General features: G+C 45.4%; 1 protein-coding gene across 3 annotated transcripts in view; it reads right to left on the bottom strand.

Annotated features, from left to right (window-relative positions):
* Positions 1-517: 517 nt before the first annotated feature.
* Positions 518-24,492, bottom strand: part of LOC124007486 (short transient receptor potential channel 5-like) — a 40,935-nt gene continuing 16,960 nt past the window's right edge. The window contains exons 5-12 of one of the 3 annotated variants that reach the window (XM_046318097.1): positions 19,714-20,050; positions 19,320-19,459; positions 17,689-18,011; positions 16,435-16,630; positions 14,932-15,141; positions 10,224-10,265; positions 7,107-7,196; positions 518-4,134 (exon numbers count right to left, since the gene is read on the bottom strand). In XM_046318097.1, coding sequence (XP_046174053.1) covers positions 3,205-4,134; positions 7,107-7,196; positions 10,224-10,265; positions 14,932-15,141; positions 16,435-16,630; positions 17,689-18,011; positions 19,320-19,459; positions 19,714-20,050 — 2,268 coding nt within the window. In that variant the 3' untranslated portion in view covers positions 518-3,204. The remainder of the gene's footprint in view (positions 4,135-7,106; positions 7,197-10,223; positions 10,266-14,931; positions 15,142-16,434; positions 16,631-17,688; positions 18,012-19,319; positions 19,460-19,713; positions 20,051-24,492) is intronic. The other 2 variants (XM_046318099.1, XM_046318098.1) reach the window with 2 other exon arrangements.

The following is a 24,492-nucleotide window of genomic DNA, read 5'->3' as shown; positions in this document are numbered from 1 at the left end:
AGGGTCCTGATAAAGGGACGTTTCTTTTTTTGCCGGGGCGGCAGGGTAGCCTAGTGGTTAGTGTTGGACTAGTAAACGAAAGGTTGCAAGTTCAAATCCCCGAGCTGACAAGGTACAAATCTGTCGTTCTGCCCCCCACTGTTCCTAGGCCGTCATTGAAAATAATAATTTGTTCTAAACTGACTTGTCTAGTTAAATAAAGGTACAATTTAAATACATTTAAAATTTTAAAAGATTATAAAGTAATATGTATCAGTCATTAAGACATTTGTGCTTGCTTAGCTGCAAGTTCTATGATGTAAACTCAGATACTAGAGAAATTTCATGTTTACGTATTGTCCAACAAGTGTTAAGGCCTTGATTGTTTAATTTAAACCTTTAAATTATTCAAATATCTAATAAATCTGAACTTTTTGTTTGCATTTATAGAACTCACTGTGTCAGGACTAATTTAGCCTTTCAGCATGTTTTTCTAGATTCAGAACCTAAAACAATATTTATCAAGAAAATGGTATTAGGTGTAGCACAACAAATATTTTAATAGTTTAAGCATGTGTTGCAGAACAATGATTCAAGTATTGACAAATGTATCCTAAGGGGGTTAGCCATTAGTGACCGGTGACAAGCTACTGACTTGAGTTGACAACAGCTACTCAAAACAGACATATTTTTGCCTCCAAGATCAATTTAAAAAAAAAAAAAATATGGGAAATTATTCATTTAAATCCCCAATTAAAAACAAACGTTCTATTAGCTCTTTCAGCTCTCTGATGGAGTTTGTTTTACAGATTTGACAAATTGCATATTTTCTACTTTTATTCAAGTGGTATTCACAGTAGCAATATAGTTTCTCCTAAGTTGCTTTATGATTCTAAAACCTAATTAAAATGAACATATTTGAACCATAGACTTGAGTTATCTAAAGCCACAGTTTTTGGGGCCATATCAGATTTGAATCTGTTTTTCCTGAAGTCTGAACAGCCAAAAGCCACATGGAATCAGACATTTTAAGCCACATTTCAGCATAGGTGGTTTGAAGTCATAAATCTGATTCCTGGGCATGCGATGGTCAAATCTGATTTATTTGCCCTGAAGTGGTTTTAGACTTTTGAGATATCTTGTTACTTGCTAGCTACTCTGACTGGTTGACAAGAACATGACGTGGTAGCTAACAAGCTTGTTAATTGTTTACAAACAAATTAGTGAATGTACTACAACGCTAAACAGCTGCCTAGCTTGCTAGTTTACTGCTGTGTCTCATCCTTTGAGGCTTCTACAAAGCTTCTACAAAGCTAACATATGTAATTGTTTTACGATGGTCATACCATGGATCATAAACATATTTTATAAAATATTGAATTTAGCCTTCACTACTATAACTCATAGAATTGAATAACACTTTCATAAATGGCAACTACCTCCATACTTCCATTTAATTTGTATGGGTTACCTTGTCTTGTTGCAATACCTGTAATCAAGAGATGTTATAGCTAACCCTGCTCATTTAGAGTTTTTTAGGAGTCACAGTTTTGAGAAAAATATTCCTTAATCAGAGGGCTTATTGCAAGAAACAACATTTTCAACATTTGTGGGGGGATTTAGACATTTCGATCCTATAGGACTGCGGCATTTCCTGGCACAGAGCCTGACAGGGAAATTAACAATACTAAAAATATTTTTACAAATTACAAAAAATGTTTTCCTTCATCAAATTCACCTATAAAATAAAGTTTCCCTGCCGAACAAGGATTGTCTCCAACTTTCAAGAATCTTTGAACTAAGCTGATCTACCAGCTTCTTATTAGAATCAGGTGCGCTTGATTAGGATTGGAGGGAACATTTACCATAAACAGGGTTGGAGAGCCCTGCTTTAGAGAAGTAATTTGGTACGATGATGGTATCTGAGGGCCAGGACCCGGGACAGCGCACAAGACCGATGTTGCTGCTACCCTTCCTGTCATAATCAGCACCATGGAGAGTGCTAGCTCACTGGTACTCAGGCAGTTTTGTTCACTGAGCTTGGCTGTGTTTACACAGGCAGTCATTCTGATCTTTCCCAATTATGGGCAAAATAGCTGATCTGATTGGTCAAATGATCAAATGCAATTACTAAACTGTTCATTTTGAATTGATGGGATGGCACATTATCTAAGGTGAGTCCTGAATACTGCAACTAGTGAATGCATTGAGTTGTCACTAATAGCCCAGAGTATAGCTATTTCAACATTTTGGACAGTTCAGTCCAGTTTTATTTGACCACTATACAGCCTATTATACCACATGGCCCAGTCTTGGAATCCTAGTTCTCCAAAGAATCAGTCAAACATGGCTTAATATATTTGAATAGATAACGCTTAATCTAATTATCAAATAAAAATGTGTATTTGTATACACGCTTGTTTTCAACAACTGTGAAACATTGTTTGCGTAGGGGTCCTCTGCCAAAATGATTTTGAGTATTATAATTCATAACCATCTTGTCCAAAGTAAATGAGACTATAAGTAAACACATTAAAACTATGGATAAATAAACCTACCCCTACTAATATCATGCATTTCCTGTCTCAATAGCCAAAAATGGGTAGTGGCTTATTAACAAGAAACTATAGAAAAAGAGAACTTTCATGGAAAAACAGAGGACAGTATTCTTAGTTAATTGTCCAAAAACAACTTGAAAATATTTAACCTGAAATTCCACCATGATATTAACCATCCATGTTTCGGTTATGATGTACCAAAAGGAACACACTACTGTATAGAGGACATCTGGCATTTGTATGTGGCACACTACCTGGCAAAACAGTCTGGTGAAAGACAATCGAAAAACTTGCAACAAGAGATTAAACATATTTGTAAGAGAGTAGAAGTTTGGACAATGGTAATAGCTGACCTGTGTATATGACCCCCTTATCTCAGTGATGAGTTGATAGGTAAAATAGAATTAACTGGGCCGAAACTGTATGAGGACACGTGTTGAGGGATAGTGAACTTACAATCCGTAAACAAAGATCTAAGCATCACAGGTAGGTGGCAGTATGCAAACGTAGTTATATTGCAATAAATAAAGTTTTTTTTCTCATTTATATGTTTAGAATCTTCCTATAATATCTTTGAGAAAATTAGTCCTGGGTTTTGAATACTTGTCAGACACTTTTTCTCTGTCCTCAGCAGTGTGACCTGAACATATGGGGGTGGCGGGTGTCTCTAAAGCTGTGTGGTGATGGAGTCCTGCTCAGCCCACCACTCTGAAGAGTCCAGCTCATCACATGGTCCTATCCAGGACTCATACATGTCCTCACTAGAGCCCAGGAGGACAGCCTGGGAGCTGGAGGCCCTGATGCTGGAGGCCCTGATGCCAGAAGCACAGTGCAGGTGTGGCAGGGAGAGGCCCGGGGGCGGTAGGGAGGGGCCCAGGGGCGGCAGAGAGAGGCTCGGGGGCCGTAGGAGCAGGCTGTCACTTCCGTTAGCCTGCTGGGGTGAACCCTGGGTAGGGGCTGGGGCCAGGGGTGGGGCCTGGGCCTGGGCCTGGGGTAGCTCTTTCAGGTTCACCCCCAGCCGGTCCAGGTGAAACTGGCTGCATGTAACCTGGGGATCGGGGGCGATATGGACGTCCGGCCAGGTTGTGGGCTGATGAAGTAGGCCATCTGAGATGCTGTAGGTGGGCTGGTGCATGCAGGGAGGAGCGGCCCTGTGCTCTGGGACGTGTCCATTCATGCGGGAGAAGAGCAGACCCAGCCGCCTGATGGAGTCTCTCTTGGACTTGGAGAAGCGCTGCAGCTGGCCACCAGTGCGGCTGAACACAGCAAATGAAGGGGAGGAGGAGGAGAACCGCAGCCCGTTGCACTTTGGTTTGTTGTCCACTGGCCCCTCCACCCCTGACATGGACTTAAAGAGGGCAGAGACACTGAACCCAGAGTCCTTGCTCTTCCTCTCAGCGGTTGACGTGCTGAAGGACACCCCCTTGGCCCCTTGGTCCCTGGAGGGACCCTGTCCGGCCCCTCCCTCCCCCTCATTGTTGGCCTCATCCTGCTGAGTGGCCTCACTGCTGGATGAATAGGTTCTCCGCGGGGGCTTCCTGTTCCCCAGCAGATCCAACACCTCATAGCGGAAACTGGAGATGTCCTGCTTCAGCTCCTACAGACCAGTTAAGAGGGGGATAGAGAGGATGGACAGATCAGTTAAGATGGGGATGGACAGATCAGTTAAGAGGGGGATAGAGAGGATGGACAGATCAGTTAAGATGAGGATGGACAGATCAGTTAAGAGGGGGATAGAGAGGATGGACAGATCAGTTAAGAGGGGGATAGAGAGGATGGACAGATCAGTTAAGATGGGGATAGAGAGGATGGACAGATCAGTTAAGATGGGGATGGACAGATCAGTTAAGAGGGGGATAGAGAGGATGGACAGAAGTTAAGAGGGGGATAGAGAGGATGGACAGACCAGTTAAGATGGGGATGGACAGATCAGTTAAGAGGGGGATATAGAGGATGGACAGATCAGTTAAGAGGGGGATAGAGAGGATGGACAGATCAGTTAAGATGGGGATATAGAGGATGGACAGATCAGTTAAGATGGGGATATAGAGGATGGACAGATCAGTTAAGATGGGGATAGAGAGGATGGACAGATCAGTTAAGATGGGGATAGAGAGGATGGACAGATCAGTTAAGAGGGGGATAGAGAGGATGGACAGATCAGTTAAGACGGGGATAGAGAGGATGGACAGACCAGTTAAGATGGGGATATAGAGGATGGACAGATCAGTTAAGACTGGGATGGACAGATCAGTTAAGAGGGGGATAGAGAGGATGGACAGATCAGTTAAGATGGGGATGGACAGACCAGTTAAGATGGGGATATAGAGGATGGACAGACCAGTTAAGAGGGGGATAGAGAGGATGGACAGACCAGTTAAGATGGGGATAGAGAGGATGGACAGACCAGTTAAGATGGGGATAGAGAGGATGGACAGACCAGTTAAGATGGGGATAGAGAGGATGGACAGACCAGTTAAGAGGGGGATAGAGAGGATGGACAGACCAGTTAAGAGGGGGATATAGAGGATGGACAGATCAGTTAAGAAGGGATAGAGAGGATGGACAGACCAGTTAAGAGGGGGATAGAGAGGATGGACAGATCAGTTAAGATGGGGATAGAGAGGATGGACAGATCAGTTAAGATGGGGATAGAGAGGATGGACAGATCAGTTAAGAAGGGATAGAGAGGATGGACAGACCAGTTAAGAGGGGGATATAGAGGATGGACAGATCAGTTAAGACGGGGATAGAGAGGATGGACAGATCAGTTAAGATGGGGATAAAGGATGGACAGATCAGTTAAGATGGGGATATAGAGGATGGACAGACCAGTTAAGAGGGGGATAGAGAGGATGGACAGACCAGTTAAAGCACATTTTGGGGATAGAGAGGATGGACAGACCAGTTAAGAGGGGGATAGAGAGGATGGACAGACCAGTTAAGAGGGGGATAGAGAGGATGGACAGACCAGTTAAGAGGGGGATAGAGAGGATGGACAGATCAGTTAAGATGGGGATATAGAGGATGGACAGATCAGTTAAGAGGGGGATAGAGAGGATGGACAGTTAAGATGAATGGACAGATCAGTTAAGAGGGGATCAGGATGGACAGCAGTTAAGAGGGGGATAGAGAGGATGGACAAATCTGTTGTTCTGGATGAACAGGAGACAGACCCAGTTAAGATGGGGATGAGAATAAGAATAAGATGGGGATTCAGTTAAGAGGGGGATAGAGAGGATAAAAGTTAAGAGGGGGATAAATAGGATGGACAGACCAGTTAAGATGGGGATTAGTTAAGAGGGGGATATAGAGGATGGACAGATCAGTTAAGAGGGGGGAGAGGATACAGATCAGTTAAGATGGGGATTAGAGGATGGACAGATCAGTTAAGATGGGGATATAGAGGAGGACAGATGATTAAGATGGGGATAGAGAGGATGGACAGATCACATTAAGATGGGGATAGAGGATGGACAACACTGTTAAGAGGGGGATAGAGAGGATGGACAGATCAGTTAAGACGGGGATAGAGAGGATGGACAGACCATAAGATGGGGATATAGAGGATAACAGCATTCATTAAGATGGGATGGACAGATACCAGTTAAAGGGGGACTCTTTCTTTTACAGATGGATTATTTGGCAGATAAACAAGTTAAGATGGGGATGGACAGACCAGTTAAGATGGGGATAGAAAGAGGATGGACAGACCAGTTAAAGGGGGATAGAGAGGATGGACAGACCAGTTAAGAGGGGGATAGAGAGGGTGGACAGACCAGTTAAGGGGATAGAGAGGATGGACAGACCAGTTAAGATGGGGATAGAGAGGATGGACAGACCAGTTAAGATGGGGATTGGACAGACCAGTTAAGTCTGGGGGATAGAGAGGATGGACAGACCAGTTAAGTCTGGGGATAGAGAGGATGGACAGACCAGTTAAGATGGGGATAGAGAGGATGGACAGATCAGTTAAGATGGGGATAGAGAGGATGGGAGTTAAGAAGGGATAGAGAGGATGGACAGACCAGTTAAGAGGGGGATATAGAGGATGGACAGATCAGTAAGACGGGGATGAGATGGTCAGACAGGGATAAAGGATGGACAGATCAGTTAAGATGGGGATAACAGGATGGACAGACCAGTTAAGCTGCATGGGGATATAGAGGATGGACAGACCATGGTCAACAGATGGGGATAGAGAGGATGGCATGGTCAAGAGTGGGATACTCTGCTGATGGTGGACAGACCAGTTAAGAGGGGGATAGAGAGGATGGACAGACCAGTTAAGAGTGAGGATATAGTTAAGATGGGGATATAGAGGATGGACAGATCAGTTAAGAGGGGGATAGAGAGGATGGACAGATCAGTTAAGATGGGGATATAGAGGATGGACAGATCAGTTAAGAGGGGGATATAGAGGATGGACAGACCAGTTAAGAGGGGGATATAGAGGATGGACAGATCAGTTAAGAGGGGGATATAGAGGATGGATATTGTTTTGTGACTATGGTATAAAGGCACATTTTGTGGATGAATGTTTAAATACGAGACTTCTGAGAAACCTACCTTAAAATTCTCCTCAGTCAGTCCCTCGTCTGTCTTAGCACTGCGGATCATGGCTGCTACATGCCTCTTTACCAGGTTCCTGATCACCTCCTGCACATAGGGGTGGAAGGGCAGCGGTTGGACTAGTAACTGGAAGGTTGAAAGTTCAAACCCCCGAGCTGACAAGGTACAAATCTGTTGTTCTGCCCCTGAACAGGCAGTTAACCCACTGTTCCTAGGCTGTCATTGAAAATAAGAATGTGTTCTTAACTGACTTGCCTAGTTACATAAAATAAAAATAAATAAATAGAGACAGTCACATTACTTACCCTACTACTACATTATGTAATTAATGATGAAGTTATGGGCATATTTAACACATTTGCATATTTTAAGCTTGTAAGCTATTTTTCTAGACTTGTACCTCCCTAAGGAGGAAATGATCTGAGATGTGGGTAAATGGGCTCTTCCTTCCTTACATGCATACATTTGCATTCTGGGTTTAACAAGGAAACACTGTTTAGGCATATTCAGACATTGTTATTAGCTTGAGGTGAAAATCTGGACGAGCATAACTTTGCATTCATTTGCATGTTCAGGATACAAATTACCAATCAAACCGGACTCTTTCTTTTACAGATGGATTATTTTGCAAATAAACAAATCCATGACATTTTTTGTGGAGGTGCTTGTATATTTAATCTAACAATCTACACTATGGAAGGCTAAGAAACACGCTTAACCCTCAACTCAACACATGCACAAAGGGCTGCCTCAGAGCACCCCTTTCTCTGATAGGCTCTGACTCATTGCCCAATCTCATTCATTTGGAGTGGCAGCTGTATTCCTTGATAAAGTGTGTTCATTGGACAGCGCAGCCTCCAGTCAAAGCATTTAAGTCTGGTGTAGTCTGCTTGGTATTAGAAGGCAGCAGCTTTTAAGTCTGGTTTAGTCTGCTTGGTAGTGTAGAAGGCAGCATGGTCAACAGTGTCATATATTCTGTCCCTGCTGCACGGTCAACAGTGAGCCCCAGCAGCACAAGGCCCCGGCTGGGGGAAGGGAAGGAGAGGAGGGACGCCAAAGGTGGGGCTAATTGCAATTACTGAGGCGAGGACGGACTGATAAGTGCAGGGGGGATAATATATTCTGTCCTACCCTGCTGCATGGTCAACAGTGTCATATATTCTGTCCTACTCTGCTGCATGGTCAACAGTGTAATATATTCTGTCCTACTCTGCTGCATGGTCAACAGTGTAATATATTCTGTCCCCCCCTGCTGCATGGTCAACAGTGTCATATATTCTGTCCTACTCTGCTGCATGGTCAACAGTGTCATATATTCTGTCCCCCCCCTGCTGCATGGTCAACAGTGTCATATATTCTGTCCTACTCTGCTGCATGGTCAACAGTGTAATATATTCTGTCCCCCCCTGCTGCATGGTCAACAGTGTCATATATTCTGTCCCCCCCTGCTGCATGGTCAACAGTGTCATATATTCTGTCCCCACCTGCTGCATGGTCAACAGTGTCATATATTCTGTCCCCACCTGCTGCATGGTCAACAGTGTCATATATTCTGTCCCCACCTGCTGCATGGTCAACAGTGTCATATATTCTGTCCCACTCTGCTGCATGGTCAACAGTGTCATATATTCTGTCCCACTCTGCTACATGGTCAACAGTGTCATATATTCTGTCCTACTCTGCTGCACGGTCAACAGTGTCATATATTCTGTCCCACTCTGCTGCACGGTCAACAGTGTCATATATTCTGTCCCCCCCCTGCTGCACGGTCAACAGTGTCATATATTCTGTCCCCCCCCTGCTGCATGGTCAACAGTGTAACATATTCCGTCCTACTCTGCTGCATGGTCAACAGTGTCATATATTCTGTCCCCCCCTGCTGCATGGTCAACAGTGTCATATATTCTGTCCCCACCTGCTGCATGGTCAACAGTGTCATATATTCTGTCCCACTCTGCTGCATGGTCAACAGTGTCATATATTCTGTCCCACTCTGCTACATGGTCAACAGTGTCATATATTCTGTCCTACTCTGCTGCACGGTCAACAGTGTCATATATTCTGTCCCACTCTGCTGCACGGTCAACAGTGTCATATATTCTGTCCCCCCTGCTGCACGGTCAACAGTGTCATATATTCTGTCCCCCCCCTGCTGCATGGTCAACAGTGTAACATATTCCGTCCTACTCTGCTGCATGGTCAACAGTGTCATATATTCTGTCCTACTCTGCTGCATGGTCAACAGTGTCATATATTCTGTCCCACTCTGCTACATGGTCAACAGTGTCATATATTCCGTCCTACTCTGCTGCATGGTCAACAGTGTCATATATTCTGTCCTACTCTGCTGCATGGTCAACAGTGTCATATATTCTGTCCTACTCTGCTGCATGGTCAACAGTGTCATATATTCTGTCCTACTCTGCTACATGGTCAACAGTGTCATATATTCTGTCCTACTCTGCTGCATGGTCAACAGTGTCATATATTCTGTCCTACTCTGCTGCATGGTCAACAGTGTCATATATTCTGTCCTACTCTGCTGCATGGTCAACAGTGTCATATATTCTGTCCCACTCTGCTACATGGTCAACAGTGTCATATATTCTGTCCTACTCTGCTGCATGGTCAACAGTGTCATATATTCTGTCCTACTCTGCTGCATGGTCAACAGTGTAATATATTCTGTCCCCCCCTGCTGCATGGTCAACAGTGTCATATATTCTGTCCCCACCTGCTGCATGGTCAACAGTGTCATATATTCTGTCCCCACCTGCTGCATGGTCAACAGTGTCATATATTCTGTCCCCACCTGCTGCATGGTCTGCATGGTCAAGTGTCATATATAATGTCTCCAACTTTGCTGCACGGTCAACAGTGTAATATATTCTAATAAACATGTGCAGAACAAATGTGTGGTACTGTATATTAATGTCAAGGATCTGGCTCAATAAGAGGTGTTTGTAAACAAATAAAATCAAATGTATTAATTAATATAGCCCTTCTTACATCAGCTGATATCTCAAAGTGCTGTACAGAAACTCAGCCTAAAACCCCAAACAGCAAGCAATGCAGGTGTAAAAGCTCTTGGTTGTTATGATAGCAGACGGTTACCTGATAGTGCTGGTTCTGAATCAGGTTGTCAGCATGACGCTCCTAGAACCACATGAAAAGCAGAAGAGTCGAAAGACTTGATGACTTGTTGTTATGCAGAATTTCTATCAACAGCACAGATATATCAGTATCCATTTACAGGTCTCTCTGCATGTTACAGTTGTACTGGAAAAGTGACTTAAATAAACATGTTCTGAACCGTGTTTAAAGACCAAAGGAATTTATATACATGCAGAGCATTAGGAAAGTATTCAGACCCCTTGACTTTTTCCACATTTTGTTACATTACAATCTTATTCTAAAATGGATTATTAGTGTTTTCCCCCTCATCAATCGACACACAATTACCCCATAATAATATCAAGGTTGATCAATGGAAACAGAATGCACCTGAACTAAAACTAAAAACTAATTTAATCCATTTTAGAATAAGCCTGTAACGTAACAAAATTTGGAAAAAGTAGGAAAGGTTTGCATTAATATGGAGTGGGCTCAAATTGCACAATTTATACATTTTAGAGCAATGAAAAAGACATGAGCAATTAGCAGTAAATTAATTAAATGACCACCACAGTTTTACATGTATTTCATGGCTTATCCTCCTCTGTCCTGTTAGATGCATCCATACTAATAATAATATATATAATTAATAATAATTTAATTTCTGTCTTTTCTTCCGCTATATTTTCTCCTCTTCAACCATACTGCATATGCATATGCCTTAACCAGGTAAGCTAGTTGAGAACAAGTTCTCATTTGCAACTGCGACCTGGCCAAGATAAAGCACAGCAGTTCCAACACATACAACAACACAGAGTTACACATGGGAATGAAAAAAAGATAATAATAATACAGTAGAAAAAAAGAAAACAATGTCTATATACAGTGAGTGCAAATAAGGTCAAATAAGAGAGTTAAGGCAATAAATTGGCTATGGTGGCAAAGTAATTACAATATAGCAATGGTACACTGGAATGGTAGATGTGCAAAAGATGGATGTGCAAGTAGAGATACTGTGGTGCAAAAATAGCTAAATAAATAAATACAGTATGGGGATGAGGTAGACAGATGGGCTGTATACAGATGGGCTATGAACAGGTGCAGTGATCTGTGAGCTGCTCTAACAGCTGGTTCTTAAAGCTAGTGAGGGAGATGGGAATCTCCAGCTTCAGTGATTTTTGCAGTTCGTTCCAGTCAGTGGCAGCAGAGAACTGGAAGGAAAGGAGGCCAAAGGAGGAATTGGCTTTGGGGGTGACCAGTGAGATATACCTGCTGGAGCGCGTGCTACGAGTGGATGCTGCTATGGTGACCAGCGAGCTGAGATAAGGTGGGGCTTTACCTAGCAGAGACTTGTAGATAACCTGTAGCCAGTGGGTTTGGCGACGAGTATGAAGCGAGGGCCAGCCAACGAGAGCGTATAGGTCGCAGTGGTGAATAGTGTGTGTTGGAGGCTATTTTATAGATGACATCACGTAGCATGGTCAGTTTTACGAGGGTATGCTTGGCAGCATGAGTGAAGGAAGCTTTGTTGCGAAATAGGAAGCCGATTCTAGATTTAATTTTGGATTGGAGATTTTTTTTATTTTTTATTTTTATTTCACCTTTATTTAACCAGGTAGCCTAGTTGAGAACAAGTTCTCATTTGCAACTGCGACCTGGCCAAGATAAAGCATAGCAGTGTGAACAGACAACACAGAGTTACACATGGAATAAACAATTAACAAGTCAATAACACAGTAGAACAAAAAAAATGGGCAGTCTATATACAATGTGTGCATAAGGCATGAGGAGGTAGGCGAATAATACAATTTTGCAGATTAACACTGGAGTGATAAATGATCAGATGGTCATGTACAGGTAGAGATATTGGTGTGCAAAAGAGCAGAAAAATAAATAAATAAAAACAGTATAAAAACAGTATGGGAATGAGGTAGGTGAAAATGGGTGGGCTATTTTCCTATAGACTATGTACAGCTGCAGCGATCGGTTAGCTGCTCGGATAGCTGATGTTTGAAGTTGGTGAGGGAGATAAAAGTCTCCAACTTCAGCGATTTTGCAATTCGTTCCAGTCACAGGCAGCAGAGTACTGGAACGAAAGGCGGCCAAATGATGTGTTGGCTTAGGGATGATCAGTGAGATACACCTGCTGGAGCGCGTGCTACGGATGGGTGTTGCCATCGTGACCAGTGAACTGAGATAAGGCGGAGCTTTACCTAGCATGGACTTGTAGATGACCTGGAGCCAGTGGGTCTGGCGACGAATATGTAGTGAGGGCCAGCCGACTAGAGCATACAAGTCGCAGTGGTGGGTGGTATAAGGTGCTTTAGTGACAAAACGGATGGCACTGTGATAGACTGCATCCAGTTTGCTGAGTAGAGTGTTGGAAGTCATTTTGTAGATGACATCGCCGAAGTCGAGGATCGGTAGGATAGTCAGTTTTACTAGGGTAAGCTTGGCAGCGTGAGTGAAGGAGGCTTTGTTGCGGAATAGAAAGCCGACTCTTGATTTGATTTTCGATTGGAGATGTTTGATGTGGGTCTGGAAGGAGAGTTTGCAGTCTAGCCAGACACCTAGGTACTTATAGATGTCCACATATTCAAGGTCGGAACCATCCAGGGTGGTGATGCTAGTCGGGCATGCGGGTGCAGGCAGCGATCGGTTGAAAAGCATGCATTTGGTTTTGCTCGCGTTTAAGAGCAGTTGGAGGCCACGGAAGGAGTGCTGTATGGCATTGAAGCTTGTTTGGAGGTTAGATAGCACAGTGTCCAATGACGGGCCGAAAGTATATAGAATGGTGTCGTCTGCGTAGAGGTGGATCAGGGAATCGCCCGCAGCAAGAGCAACATCATTGATGCTTAATGTGAGTCTGGAAAGAGAGTTTACAGTCTATCCAGAAACCTAGCTATTTGTAGTTATCCACGTACTCTAAGTCAGAGCCGTCCAGAGTAGTGATGCTGGATGGGCGGGCAGGTGCGGGCAATGATCGGTTGAATAGCATGCATTTAGTATTATTTGCGTTTAAGAGCAGTTGGAGGCCACGGAAGGAGAGTTGTATGGCATTGAAGCTCGTCTCGAGGTTTGTTAAAATTAACACAGTGTCCAAAGAAAAAAAAAAAGTATACAGAATGGTGTCGTCTGCGTAGAGGTGGATCAGAGAATCACCAGCAGCAAGAGCGATATCATTGATGTTTACAGGGAAGAGAGTCGGCCTGAGAATTGAACCCTGTGGCACCCCCATAGAGACTGCCAGAGGTCCGGACAACAGGCCCTCCGATTTGACACACTGAGCTCTATCAGAGAAGTAGTTGTTGAACCAGGCGAGGCAATCATTTGAGAAACCAAGGCTGTTGAGTCTGCCAATAAGAATGTGGTGATTGACAGAGTCGAAAGCCTTGGCCAGGTCGATGAATACAGCTGCACAGTAATGTCTCTTATCGATGGCGGTTATGATATCGTTAAGGACCTTGAGCGTGGCTGAGTTTGTGTCTGTTGTGTTTGATTGGTTGAAGGCAATGTGCCTGTGTTTTAGCAGGAGTGTGGATGTAACGGTTTTCCTTAGGTGAAAGAGAGTCAGACCAAAATGCGGCGTGGCTATTGCGATCCATGTTTAATGAGACAAAGTAAACACGATCAAATACAAAAACAAATAAACGTAACACGAAAACCGAAACAGCCTAATACTGGTGCAAAGTAACACAGCGACAGAACAAGGACATTAATTAAACCAAAATACACACAGGTGAAACTAATAAGACAAAACCAACAGACAAACGAAAAAGGGATCGGTAGCGGCTAGTAGGACGGTGACGACGACCGCCGAGCACCGCCCCAACAGGCAGGGGAGCCAACTTCTAGTAGGACGGTGACGACGACCGCCGAGCACCGCCCCAACAGGCAGGGGAGCCAACTTCTAGTAGGACGGTGACGACGACCGCCGAGCACCGCCCGAACAGGCAGGGGAGCCAACTTCTAGTAGGACGGTGACGACGACCGCCGAGCACCGCCCGAACGGGCAGGAGAGCCAACTTCTAGTAGGACGGTGACGACGACCGCCGAGCAGCGGGCAGGGACCGCCCGAACGGCACCGCCCAACGGGCAGGAGAGCCAACTTCTAGTAGGACGGTGACGACGAGCACCGCCCGAACGGGCAGGAGCACCGACCCCGAGCACCGCCCGAACGGGCAGGAGAGCCAACTTCTAGTAGGACGATGGCGACGACCGCCGAGCACCGCCCGAACGGGCAGGAGAGCCAACTTTGGCGGAAGTCGTGACAGTGGAGTAGAGAAGTAGAACAGTAGACTATGAGAACAGTAGAACAGGCAATTGCTGCTAGCAGAGGAGAGACGTTCAGCTGAATGGGAAACGTCCAGGGAATTGGGAGCATGAGGCAGGGTTGCTTGGCAACATGTGCCTGCTCACTTCAGCTGGAAGCTGGACAACCAGGATACACAGCCCTTAGTCAGTAACATCCCAGCTGGGTCAAACACTGATAGCCCCAACGCTATTCTAAAGCTCTCCATGACATTTACAGGCAAGGATCCTGTTGGGATGTTACATGGAAATAGAAGAACAGGACAATGATGAGCACTAAACCAATCACATGAAAGAGAGTGAACATGAACATCCTTCTCTGATATGACAAAGGAAACTGCCTGGTGAAATGTTACGTGTAAACTATGTTGACTGTACAGGTTTGTAAATGTTTTACCGTGAACTCCTTTAAGTTCTCTTGTTTCCTCAGTTCGTCAGGGCTGGGCTGGTCCCCTCCACACAGGCGGTTGTACGTCCACACACACAGGTACCACACTGACTTGGGGCTGGGGACAATGTTGAAGGGCGGCGGGAGAGTTCCTCCCTCGTCGAAATAACTCATCCACAGCTTGGTGCGGGCAAACTTCCATTCAATGTCCGCATGGTCCTGTGCATTTAGATATTAAAGGAGGCTGAGGATTCACTAGTAGAATTGAAACTCTTAAATCCTATTCAGTCACCGTTATTATCACAGAGTGATGACAACCCACTTAATAGCAGGGCTAAAATACTTATTTTCTCATCTTGTAGTTACATCCTGTCTCCCATAGATCTGCCTCAGGCAATGAGCTGTTGTCTGAGTGGAGGGGTGAGGGTTTGGTTGGTTGATCAAAGTGTGTGTGTGTGTGTGTGTGTGTGTGTGTGTGTGTGTGTGTGTGTGTGTGTGTGTGTGTGTGTGTGTGTGTGTGTGTGTGTGTGTGTGTGTGTGTGTGTGTGTGTGTGTGTGCGTGTGCGTGCGTGTGTGTGTGTGTGTGTGTGTGTGTGTGCGTGTGTGTGTGTGTGTGTGTGTGGTGTGTGCGTGCGTGCGTGTGTGTGTGTGTGTGTGCGTGCGTGTGTGTGTGTGCGTGCGTGTGCGTGCATGTGTGCGTGCGTGCGTGTGCATGTGGCGTGCGTGTGTGCGTGTGTGCGTGCGTGTGTGAGTGAGTGTGTGTGTGTGTGTGCGTGGTGTACTTAGGTTTTTTCCCACAGCTCCCAGGGAGTGTGATACATGGGCGGAAGGCCTCTATCCTCATCTTACATAAAGCTCTGGCAGACAGGTTACATAGAGGAAAATAAAGGATAATAATAATGTCTCTGTGTGGTGCAGCACCAGAAAAATACAGACTCTCTGAGGTGAAAACTCACCTTCAATAAAACCTTCATGATCTACAATATATTTTATGACAATTACTGATCCGGTTGTTATTCCTGCAGAGAGTGAGAGACGCTTTGCATAACTTCTTGGAGATCAACTGCAAGACACGCTCAGCATGCAGCAGAAGCACTGATCATTATTGGGTTTTTTTTGCATACCAAATTCTTTACCCATAAGCACCAGCAAGAACTCCACAAAAAAAAGATGGCCAACCCACTGGGCGAGGACGTCAATTCAATGTCTATTCCACATTGGTTCAACATAATTTAATTGAGATGACGTGTAAACAACGCTGATTCAACCAGAGTGTAACCAGTGGGATGTGAGTTCCCATAATAAAGGAGCTAGCAGACATCTCTCTGTGTGTGTGTGTGTGTGTGTGTGTGTGTGTGTGTGTGTGTGTGTGTGTGTGTGTGTGTGTGTGTGTGTGTGTGTGTGTGTGTGTGTGTGTGTGTGTGTGTGTGTGTGTGTGTGTGTGTGTGTGTGTGTGTGTGTGTGTGTGTGTGTGTGTGTGTGTGTGTGTGTGTGTGTGTGCGTCTGACTCACAGCGATGAGCTGATAGGAATTATTCATCATGGCGATGAGCATGTTGAGCAGCACCACCAGGGAGATAACGTTGTAGGTACCGAACATGGTGGCTCCCACAAACTCTGTGAACTCATGGCGTGCCTTCACGTTGGTCACGTACAGGTTGAGCAGGCCGAATATGGACCAGAACAGGGACTGCAGCGTCTCAAACAGCCTGGGGAAGAACACCATACAGAGACAGACTTTCTTTGAGTTTTGTGTTTTTCTACAAAACCCTTTATTTGGACTTTGATGAGCCAGAAACGATTACCATAGTCCTGTAAGCTGCAAATGCAGCGTTGCCAACCAAGAGCAAGGATTAGAAAGCCAGACAGCAGAAGCTTTTAAATCCTAAACTGATATTTTGCATTACAGTAACTCAATGAACCTCTAAAACCTCCCAAAACAGATGGAGCGAGAGACACAAACGGCTCATTCTCCAGAATGACTCAGGGGCTGGAGGAAGAAAATGAGATTTAGTACACTGCAGTATATTTTATTCATTACGGGAGAGGGAGAGGATTATGTGTATACTGTTAGTTTCTCTGTGAAACATCGGGACAAATCAAAAGGGCTTTTCTATTGTAATAGGTATTGGAGTATAAGACCCTGTTTTGTACCTGCCACCCTCCTCCTGCTCCTCTTCCCAAACACTTCTGTCTACTTCATATTCTCCTCCTCTCTCAATTTATTTCAAGCTCCTTCCTCTACCCTCCTCCCTCTACCCTCCTTCCTCTACCCTCCTTCCTCTACCCTCCTCCCTCTACCCTCCTCCCTCTACCCTCCTCCCTCTACCCTCCTCCCTCTACCCTCCTTCCTCTACCCTCCTCCCTCTACCCTCCTGCCTCTACCCCCTTCCTCTACCCTCCTTCCTCTACCCTCCTTCCTCTACCCTCCTTCCTCTACCCTCCTCCCTCTACCCTCCTTCCTCTACCCTCCTTCCTCTACCCTCCTTCCTCTACCCTCCTTCCTCTACCCTCCTTCCTCTACCCTCCTTCCTCTACCCTCCTTCCTCTACCCTCCTTCCTCTACCCTCCTCCCTCTACCCTCCTTACTTTACCCTGCCTTCTACTTCTTCACTCCCTCCCTTGTCTCAGAATGTACTGGTCCCGTCCATCTCTCTATACAAACTTCTTTCTGTTTATCCAAACCCCTCCTTTTGTCATTACACAGTATCTGTCTTTCTCCGTTCTCATTTCCCCAGGACAAAGGGTCTCAGATGAGATGACTCACGTAGAGAAGGCGTTGTTCTGCTTCTCACAGCGGATGCCCTTGCAGTTGTTGGGCTCGTCCGAGGCCTTGGTCTCGTAGTAGAAGTACAGCTGGTTGAGCCCGTTGGCAAAAGCCAGCAGCACCAGGCAGTAGATGAAGAGGAACTTCAGGATGTCCAGCAACATGCGTCCCAGGGAGATCTGCAGAGGTCCCAGGTGAGAGTTGGCTGTGAACAGGGAGATGAGGCGCAGGGAGCTGAAGATGTTGGCGATAGCAAACAGGGCCTCGGCTATCAGTGTTGGGTGCCACATCTCCCACTCCTCCCGCGGCCGAGAGCTGTTGTACTGTTGTGGAGACAAGAGAGAGAGAGAGAGCTGTTGTACTGGATAAGAGCGTCTGCTAAATGACTTAAATGTAAATGTAAATGTAAGAGAGAGAGAGAGAGCTGCTGTACTGTTGTGGAGACAAGAGAGCGAGAGAGAGCTGCTGTACTGTTGTGGAGACAAGAGAGCGAGAGAGAGAGCTGTTGTACTGTTGTGGGGACGAGAGAGAGAGAGAAAGCTGCGGCACTGTTGTGGAGACAAGAGAGAGTGAGCTGTTGTACTGTTGTGGAGACAAGAGAGAGTGAGCTGTTGTACTGTTGTGGGGACGAGAGAGAGAGAGAAAGCTGCGGCACTGTTGTGGAGACAAGAGAGAGTGAGCTGTTGTACTGTTGTGGAGACAAGAGAGAGCGAGAGAGCTGTTGTACTATTGTGGAGACGAGAGACAGAGAGAGCTGTTGTACTGTTATGGAGACGAGAGAGAGATAGAGAGATAGAGAGAGAGGGAGAGAGAGAGCTGCTGTACTGTTCTGGAGATGAGAGAGAGAGAGAGCTGCTGTACTGTTGTGGAGACAAGAGAGCGAGAGAGAGAGCTGCTGTACTGTTCTGGAGATGAGAGAGAGAGAGAGCTGCTGTACTGTTGTGGAGACAAGAGAGCGAGAGAGAGAGCTGTTGTACTGTTGTGGGGACGAGAGAGAGAGAGAGAGCTGCTGTACTGTTCTGGAGATGAGAGAGAGAGAGAGCTGCTGTACTGTTGTGGAGATAAGAGAGCGAGAGAGAGAGCTGTTGTACTGTTGTGGGGACGAGAGAGAGAGAGAACTGCGGCACTGTTGTGGAGACAAGAGAGAGCGAGAGAGCTGTTGTACTATTGTGGAGACGAGAGAGATAGAGAGAGATAGAGAGAGAGAGAGAGAGAGAGAGAGAGAGAGAGAGAGAGAGAGAGAGAGAGAGAGAGAGAGAGAGAGCTGCTGTTCTGTTGTGGAGACAAGAGAGAGAGAGAGCTGTTGTACTGTTGTGGAGACACGAGAGAGAGAGAGCTGTTGTACTGTTCTGGAGACAAGAGAGAGAGAGAGAGAGAGAGAGAGAGAGAGCTGCTGTAGAGAGAGAGAGAGAGAGAGAGAGAGAGAGAGAGAGAGAGAGGGAGAGAGAGAGAGAGAGAGAGAGAGAGAGCTGTTGTACTGTTGTGGAGACAAGAGAGGCAGAGAGAGTACTGTTAGCTACATGTCAGAAGGCCACGGTTATGTTGGAATGTGTTCGTTGGCAAGAATAAATAGACAGGAATTTCTTAACCCTCACAATAGCATCAACTCATCTTGAAAAAAATACACGTACCTTGAAGTAAGCAACTAGTTTTAGTGAGATAGTGGCCAAGTAGAGAGAGTTCATGGCAAAGTCCATCAGGTTCCACCAGTCATGGACGTACTCAGTGAAGCCGCCATCCCACATCTCCTTTATCTCAGCCCAGATGAAGCCTGAATGGCAGACAGGTGTCAGTCAGTAAGACATGTGACATTGCACACTGCAATTAATGGCACCTGTCACTATAGTTTTACAGGGTCAACGTATAACTAGTCCAAATCTGAAACAGATGAACTCCAGCAAAAATCAGCATGGAATTTTTCAATATCCACTCAATTACAAGTTAGAACCTGTTAGAGTGGTATCTAACGCTAAAGTTAGCTCTCCTCAGTCACCTTTTCGCCCCCCGCCCCATCCCTCTGCTCACCCAGCACCCAGGGAAGGATCATCCACTCTACCACGGTGGGTGGCGGGCCCTGGACGTGCAGGTCTGTTCTCACGATGTGCTGGGAGGCCAGGAGGAGGAGGAAAAGAAAAGTCAGGTAGGAGGCTGTGTGGCAGATGAACTTGATGAAGGGCTTCTTGATGAAGAGGCCCAGGGCACTCCTAGGGGCCAGCAGGTAGACCAGGGAGAAGATGGGGAAGAGCAGGCCGATGGTAAAGCAGGTGACCAGCTTGACCGCCCAGTGGTGTCTGCGCCACCCAGGGAAACCGTCGTACCACAGGGTGGCCAGGAGCTGCTGGCAGTTTGGCTGGGACACAAACTGGAGAGGAAGACAGTGACAGATACAGGAAAAAGATCCATAAGGGAAATCAAAACAAAAGTATCAGACTGAGCCAGTGTTGTACAGAGTGATAGTACGTCCAACCACCAAGAAATTCCTCAAATCAATACAATAGAATATACAATAGAATATACAATAGAATATACAATAGAAGCATGCCGGGGTGGAGATCGTACATATCTTTAATATGCTTCTGCCACGTAGTGCTTCAGAGGCGATGTGTACTACGTAACGTCCCAGGCTCTCGGCAACTTTCCTGCAGCAAAACTAACTTCCCTGTGTTAGTCCCTGGAGCTAACCTACCACATATGACCTCTGACCTTGACACAGAACAGAAAAAAAGAGGGCGGAGGTCAGGCTACCTTCTGAGAATTCATAGGCGAGTAAACTCCCACTGCCAACGTGCAATCATTGGGAAATAAAATGGATAACCTACAATCAAGATTATACTATCAACGGGACATTAAAAACTGCAATATCTTATGTTTCATAGAGCCGTGGCTGAACGATGATACAGATAGTATAGAGCTGGAGGGATTTTCCATGTACCGGTAGGACAGAGAAGCTACGTCTAGAAAGACGAGGGGCGGGGGAGTGTGTCTATTTGTCAATAACAGCTGGTGAGCGATGTCTAATAATAAAGATGTCTCTAGGTATTGCTCGTCTGAGGTAGAGTACCTTATGAGAAGCTGTAGACCACACTATCTAAGAAGAGTCTTCTCATCTATATTATTCGTAGCCGTCTATTTACCACCACAAACCGATGCTGGCACTAAGACTGCTCTCAACGAGCTGTATAAGGCCATAAGCAAACAAGAAAATACTCATCCAGGAGCGGTGCTCCTATTGGCTGGGGACTTTAATGCAGGCAAACTTAAATCAGTTTTACCTCATTTCTACCAGCATGTCACATGTGCAACCAGAGGAAAAAAACTCTAGACCACCTTCACTCCACACACAGAGATGCATAGAAAGCTCTCCCCCGCCCTCAATTTGGTGAATCTGACCATAATTCAAGCTTCCTGATTCCTGCTTACAAGCAAAAACGAAAGCAGGAAGTACCCGTGACTCGCTTAATACGGAAGTGGTCAGATGACGCGGATGCTACGCTACAGAACTGTTTTGCTAGCACAGACTGGAATATGTTCCGGGATTCATCAAATGACATTGAGGAGTATACACCTCAGTCATCGGCTTCATCAATAAGTGCATCTACGACGTCTAACCCACAGTGACCGTACGTACATATCCCAACCAGAAGCCATGGATTACAGACAACATCCGCATCAACCTAAAGGCTAGAGCTGCCACTTTCAAGGAGCGGGATACTAATCCGGACGCTTATAAGAAATCCCTCTATGCCCTCAGACGAACCATCCAACAAGCAAAGCGTCAATACAGGATTAAGATTGAATCCTACCACACTGTCCTTTCCCACCTGGACAAAAGGAACACCTATGCGAGAATGCTGTTCATTGACTACAGCTCAGCGTTCAACACCATAGTGCCCTCAAAACTCATCACTAAGCTAAGGACCCTGGGACTAATCACCTCCCTCTGCAACTGGATCCTGGACTTCCTGACGGGCCGCCCCCAGGTGGTAAGGGTAGGCAACAAAATGTCTAATACGCTGATCCTCAACACTGGGGCACCTCAGGGGTGTGTGCTTAGTCCCATCCTGTACTACCTGTTCAAACATGACTCCAACACCACCATTAATGATGAGACTGATGAGACTGTATGGAGGAGGTCAGAGACCTGGCAGTGTGGTGCCAGGACAACAACCTCTCCCTCAATGTGAGCAAGACAAAAAAGCTGATTGTGGACTATAGGAAAAGGCGGGCCAAAACAGATCCCCATTAACATCAACGGGGCTGTAGTGGAGCGGGTCGAGAGTTTCAAGTTCCTTGGTGCCCACATCACCAACGAACTATGACGGTCCAAAAACACCAAGACAGTCGTGAAGAGGGCACGACAAAACATTTCCCTCTCAGGAGACTGAAAAGATTTGGCATGGGTCCTCAGATCCTCAAAAAGTTCTACAGCTGCACCATCGAGAGCATCCTGACCGGTTGCATCACCGCCTGGTACGGTAACTGCTCGGCATTTGACCGTAAGGCGCTACAGAGAGTGGTGCGTACAGCTCAGAGGAAAGCCAAAAACATTGTCAAAGACACCAGTCACCCAAGTTATAGACTGTTCTCTCTGCCGCACGGCAAGCGGTACCGGAGCGCCGAGGCTAGGTCCAAGTGGCTCCTGTTGTGGAATTATCAGAATTAGTTGAGTAACATAGATAAGATGTGTTATTTTCATGATATGCTTATGAGTTATTTCTCATAAGAATGTATTTTGTTGTACTATAGTGGTGGCCATGGGCAGTTATCTGTTCTATGTCAGGACTAAGTTGCATGGGCCACGGAGAGGGGAGAGGTCAAGGGGTCATCATGTGTAAACATATCTTTTCGGTGTGGCAGTGACTCCCTACTTTTCTCATCGGGGAAAGAAGGGTGACAGTGTCTGGAATCATTCTATGCTCCCTCTTTGTCGACCTATAGGGTCACTCTCCTCTCCGTGAGTTTGTCCTCTGATTGGTTGTATTTAGAATTGGTTCTAAATAAATGTCAATTTGATATATATCATAGGGTGGGGGTAATGTCTTGGTACCATTTTGTATCAAGGACGAGATAAGAGCTTTGTTAAGGAGACCAAACTGAACGATAATTTATAGCCCACTCTGTCTGACTAGGGGATATTCTCTCTGAAGTAAGGTTTTTTCTCTCTGTGTAAGTTCCTAAGACCTGTGTTTTGTCATGTCGTCTAGGGGGGGTGGATCTTTGCTATAAAGGATCCCATTTGCCATTGTGTAAGGCACTCTCAACTTTTCATTCGAGATACTGAAATGTTGAAAGTCAAAATGCTATTGCAAAAGCTTAATTATTATTAAAGGTGAAGATTAAGCATAACTCTGACTCGTGTGATTTGCTCTCTCATCAGTTGGTAATTAAGGAAATTTCCACGACACTCCTTAACAGCTTCTACTCCCAAGCTATAAGACTAGTGAACAATTAATCAAATGGCCACCGGACTGTTTACATTGACCCCCCCCCACCCTTTGTTTTTACACTGCTGCTACTTGCTGTTTATTATCTATACATGGTCACTTCCTCCCTACGTACATGTACAAATTCCTCATCTAACCTGTACCCCTGCACATTGACTCGGTACTGGTACCCCCTGTATATAGCCTCGCTATTGTTACTTTATTGTGTTACTTTTGATCATTTTTGACTTAAGTTTATAAGGTAAATATTTTCTTAACTCTTTCTTGAACTGCACTGTTGGTTAAGGGCTTGTAAAGTAAGCATTTCACGGTAAGGTGAATGTTGTGTTCGGCACATATGACAAATAAAGTTTGATTTGATTGTGGATGCATAGGGATGAGGGACCAACGAGCCGATTTGAACGACTTTACTAACTGTGGCATGCTGGGTAACCAGTCCCAGCAGAGCAGCTGATTCTATCAAGCCCAAACAGTAGTTCCCCCTCCTCCCAAGTGTGTATATATATTGGATGCACATGCTGAATTCAACTAGTTTAACCCTGCTGTCCTCCCACCGCCCCCATGCCCCCCGACTTCTCCCTGACAACCAGGCACTCAACTCCCACGTGAATGTGCTGTCCTTCATCTCTGACCATCTACCTCTAGAATGATTGCTGTTTTGAATAAGGTTACTTTAACCAACCATAAGATGTCTGAATGGTGACTGAACTGAGAGTGTTGCTGACTGTAGTGGTCTGAAGGATGAAGGATGAAAGAGCTGTAGCCTACTTGCTGACCGAGGCATGATTATTCTACCTGGCCTTTTCCCCAGTGTGGTTGGTTAGGTTCTCTTAATAACAGCCTTGCAGACCTGGAGAAGACTGAGAATTTATTACACTGCAGAGAGAAATACAGTATTCAGCTCACAACAAAGGAGCAGCCAAATGCCAGCATTCCAATCAAGAGGAGTGTGTGCGTGTGTGTATGTGAGTGAGGATGAGTGTGTGCTTTTATTTGGCCCACACATATGTGAGGGTGTGTTTGTCAGACCTCTCCCGGGGTACAAAAGGGAAGGAAAAACAGCGTGCCAAATGTATTTTATACCAACAAAAAGAAGCAACAGAATGGCAGAATTCTCAGTGGTATAGTAAACTGTGAATAGATCCCTTTAGTTGGCAATGAGAGAACACAAGCCAGCTGATCACCCAAGCTCTCGACTTGCCTGTGTCTCGTTTCATTTAGACTTAAACGCTGTGACTCACTTCTACATGCTATTCCTGTAGATATTTTTTATAAATAGATGGTGAGATGACTACAATTTCTGACACAACTCAAATTGGTCCTGTTTATCACTGTTCAATATCAAGACGATTTGAATTAA

The sequence above is a fragment of the Oncorhynchus gorbuscha genome, linkage group LG20 (assembly GCF_021184085.1).
Source record: "Oncorhynchus gorbuscha isolate QuinsamMale2020 ecotype Even-year linkage group LG20, OgorEven_v1.0, whole genome shotgun sequence".
In the NCBI taxonomy this organism is placed as follows: domain Eukaryota; kingdom Metazoa; phylum Chordata; class Actinopteri; order Salmoniformes; family Salmonidae; genus Oncorhynchus; species Oncorhynchus gorbuscha.
The sequence above is the reverse complement of the archived record's forward strand: the minus strand, read 5'-3'. Positions and strand labels throughout refer to the sequence as shown.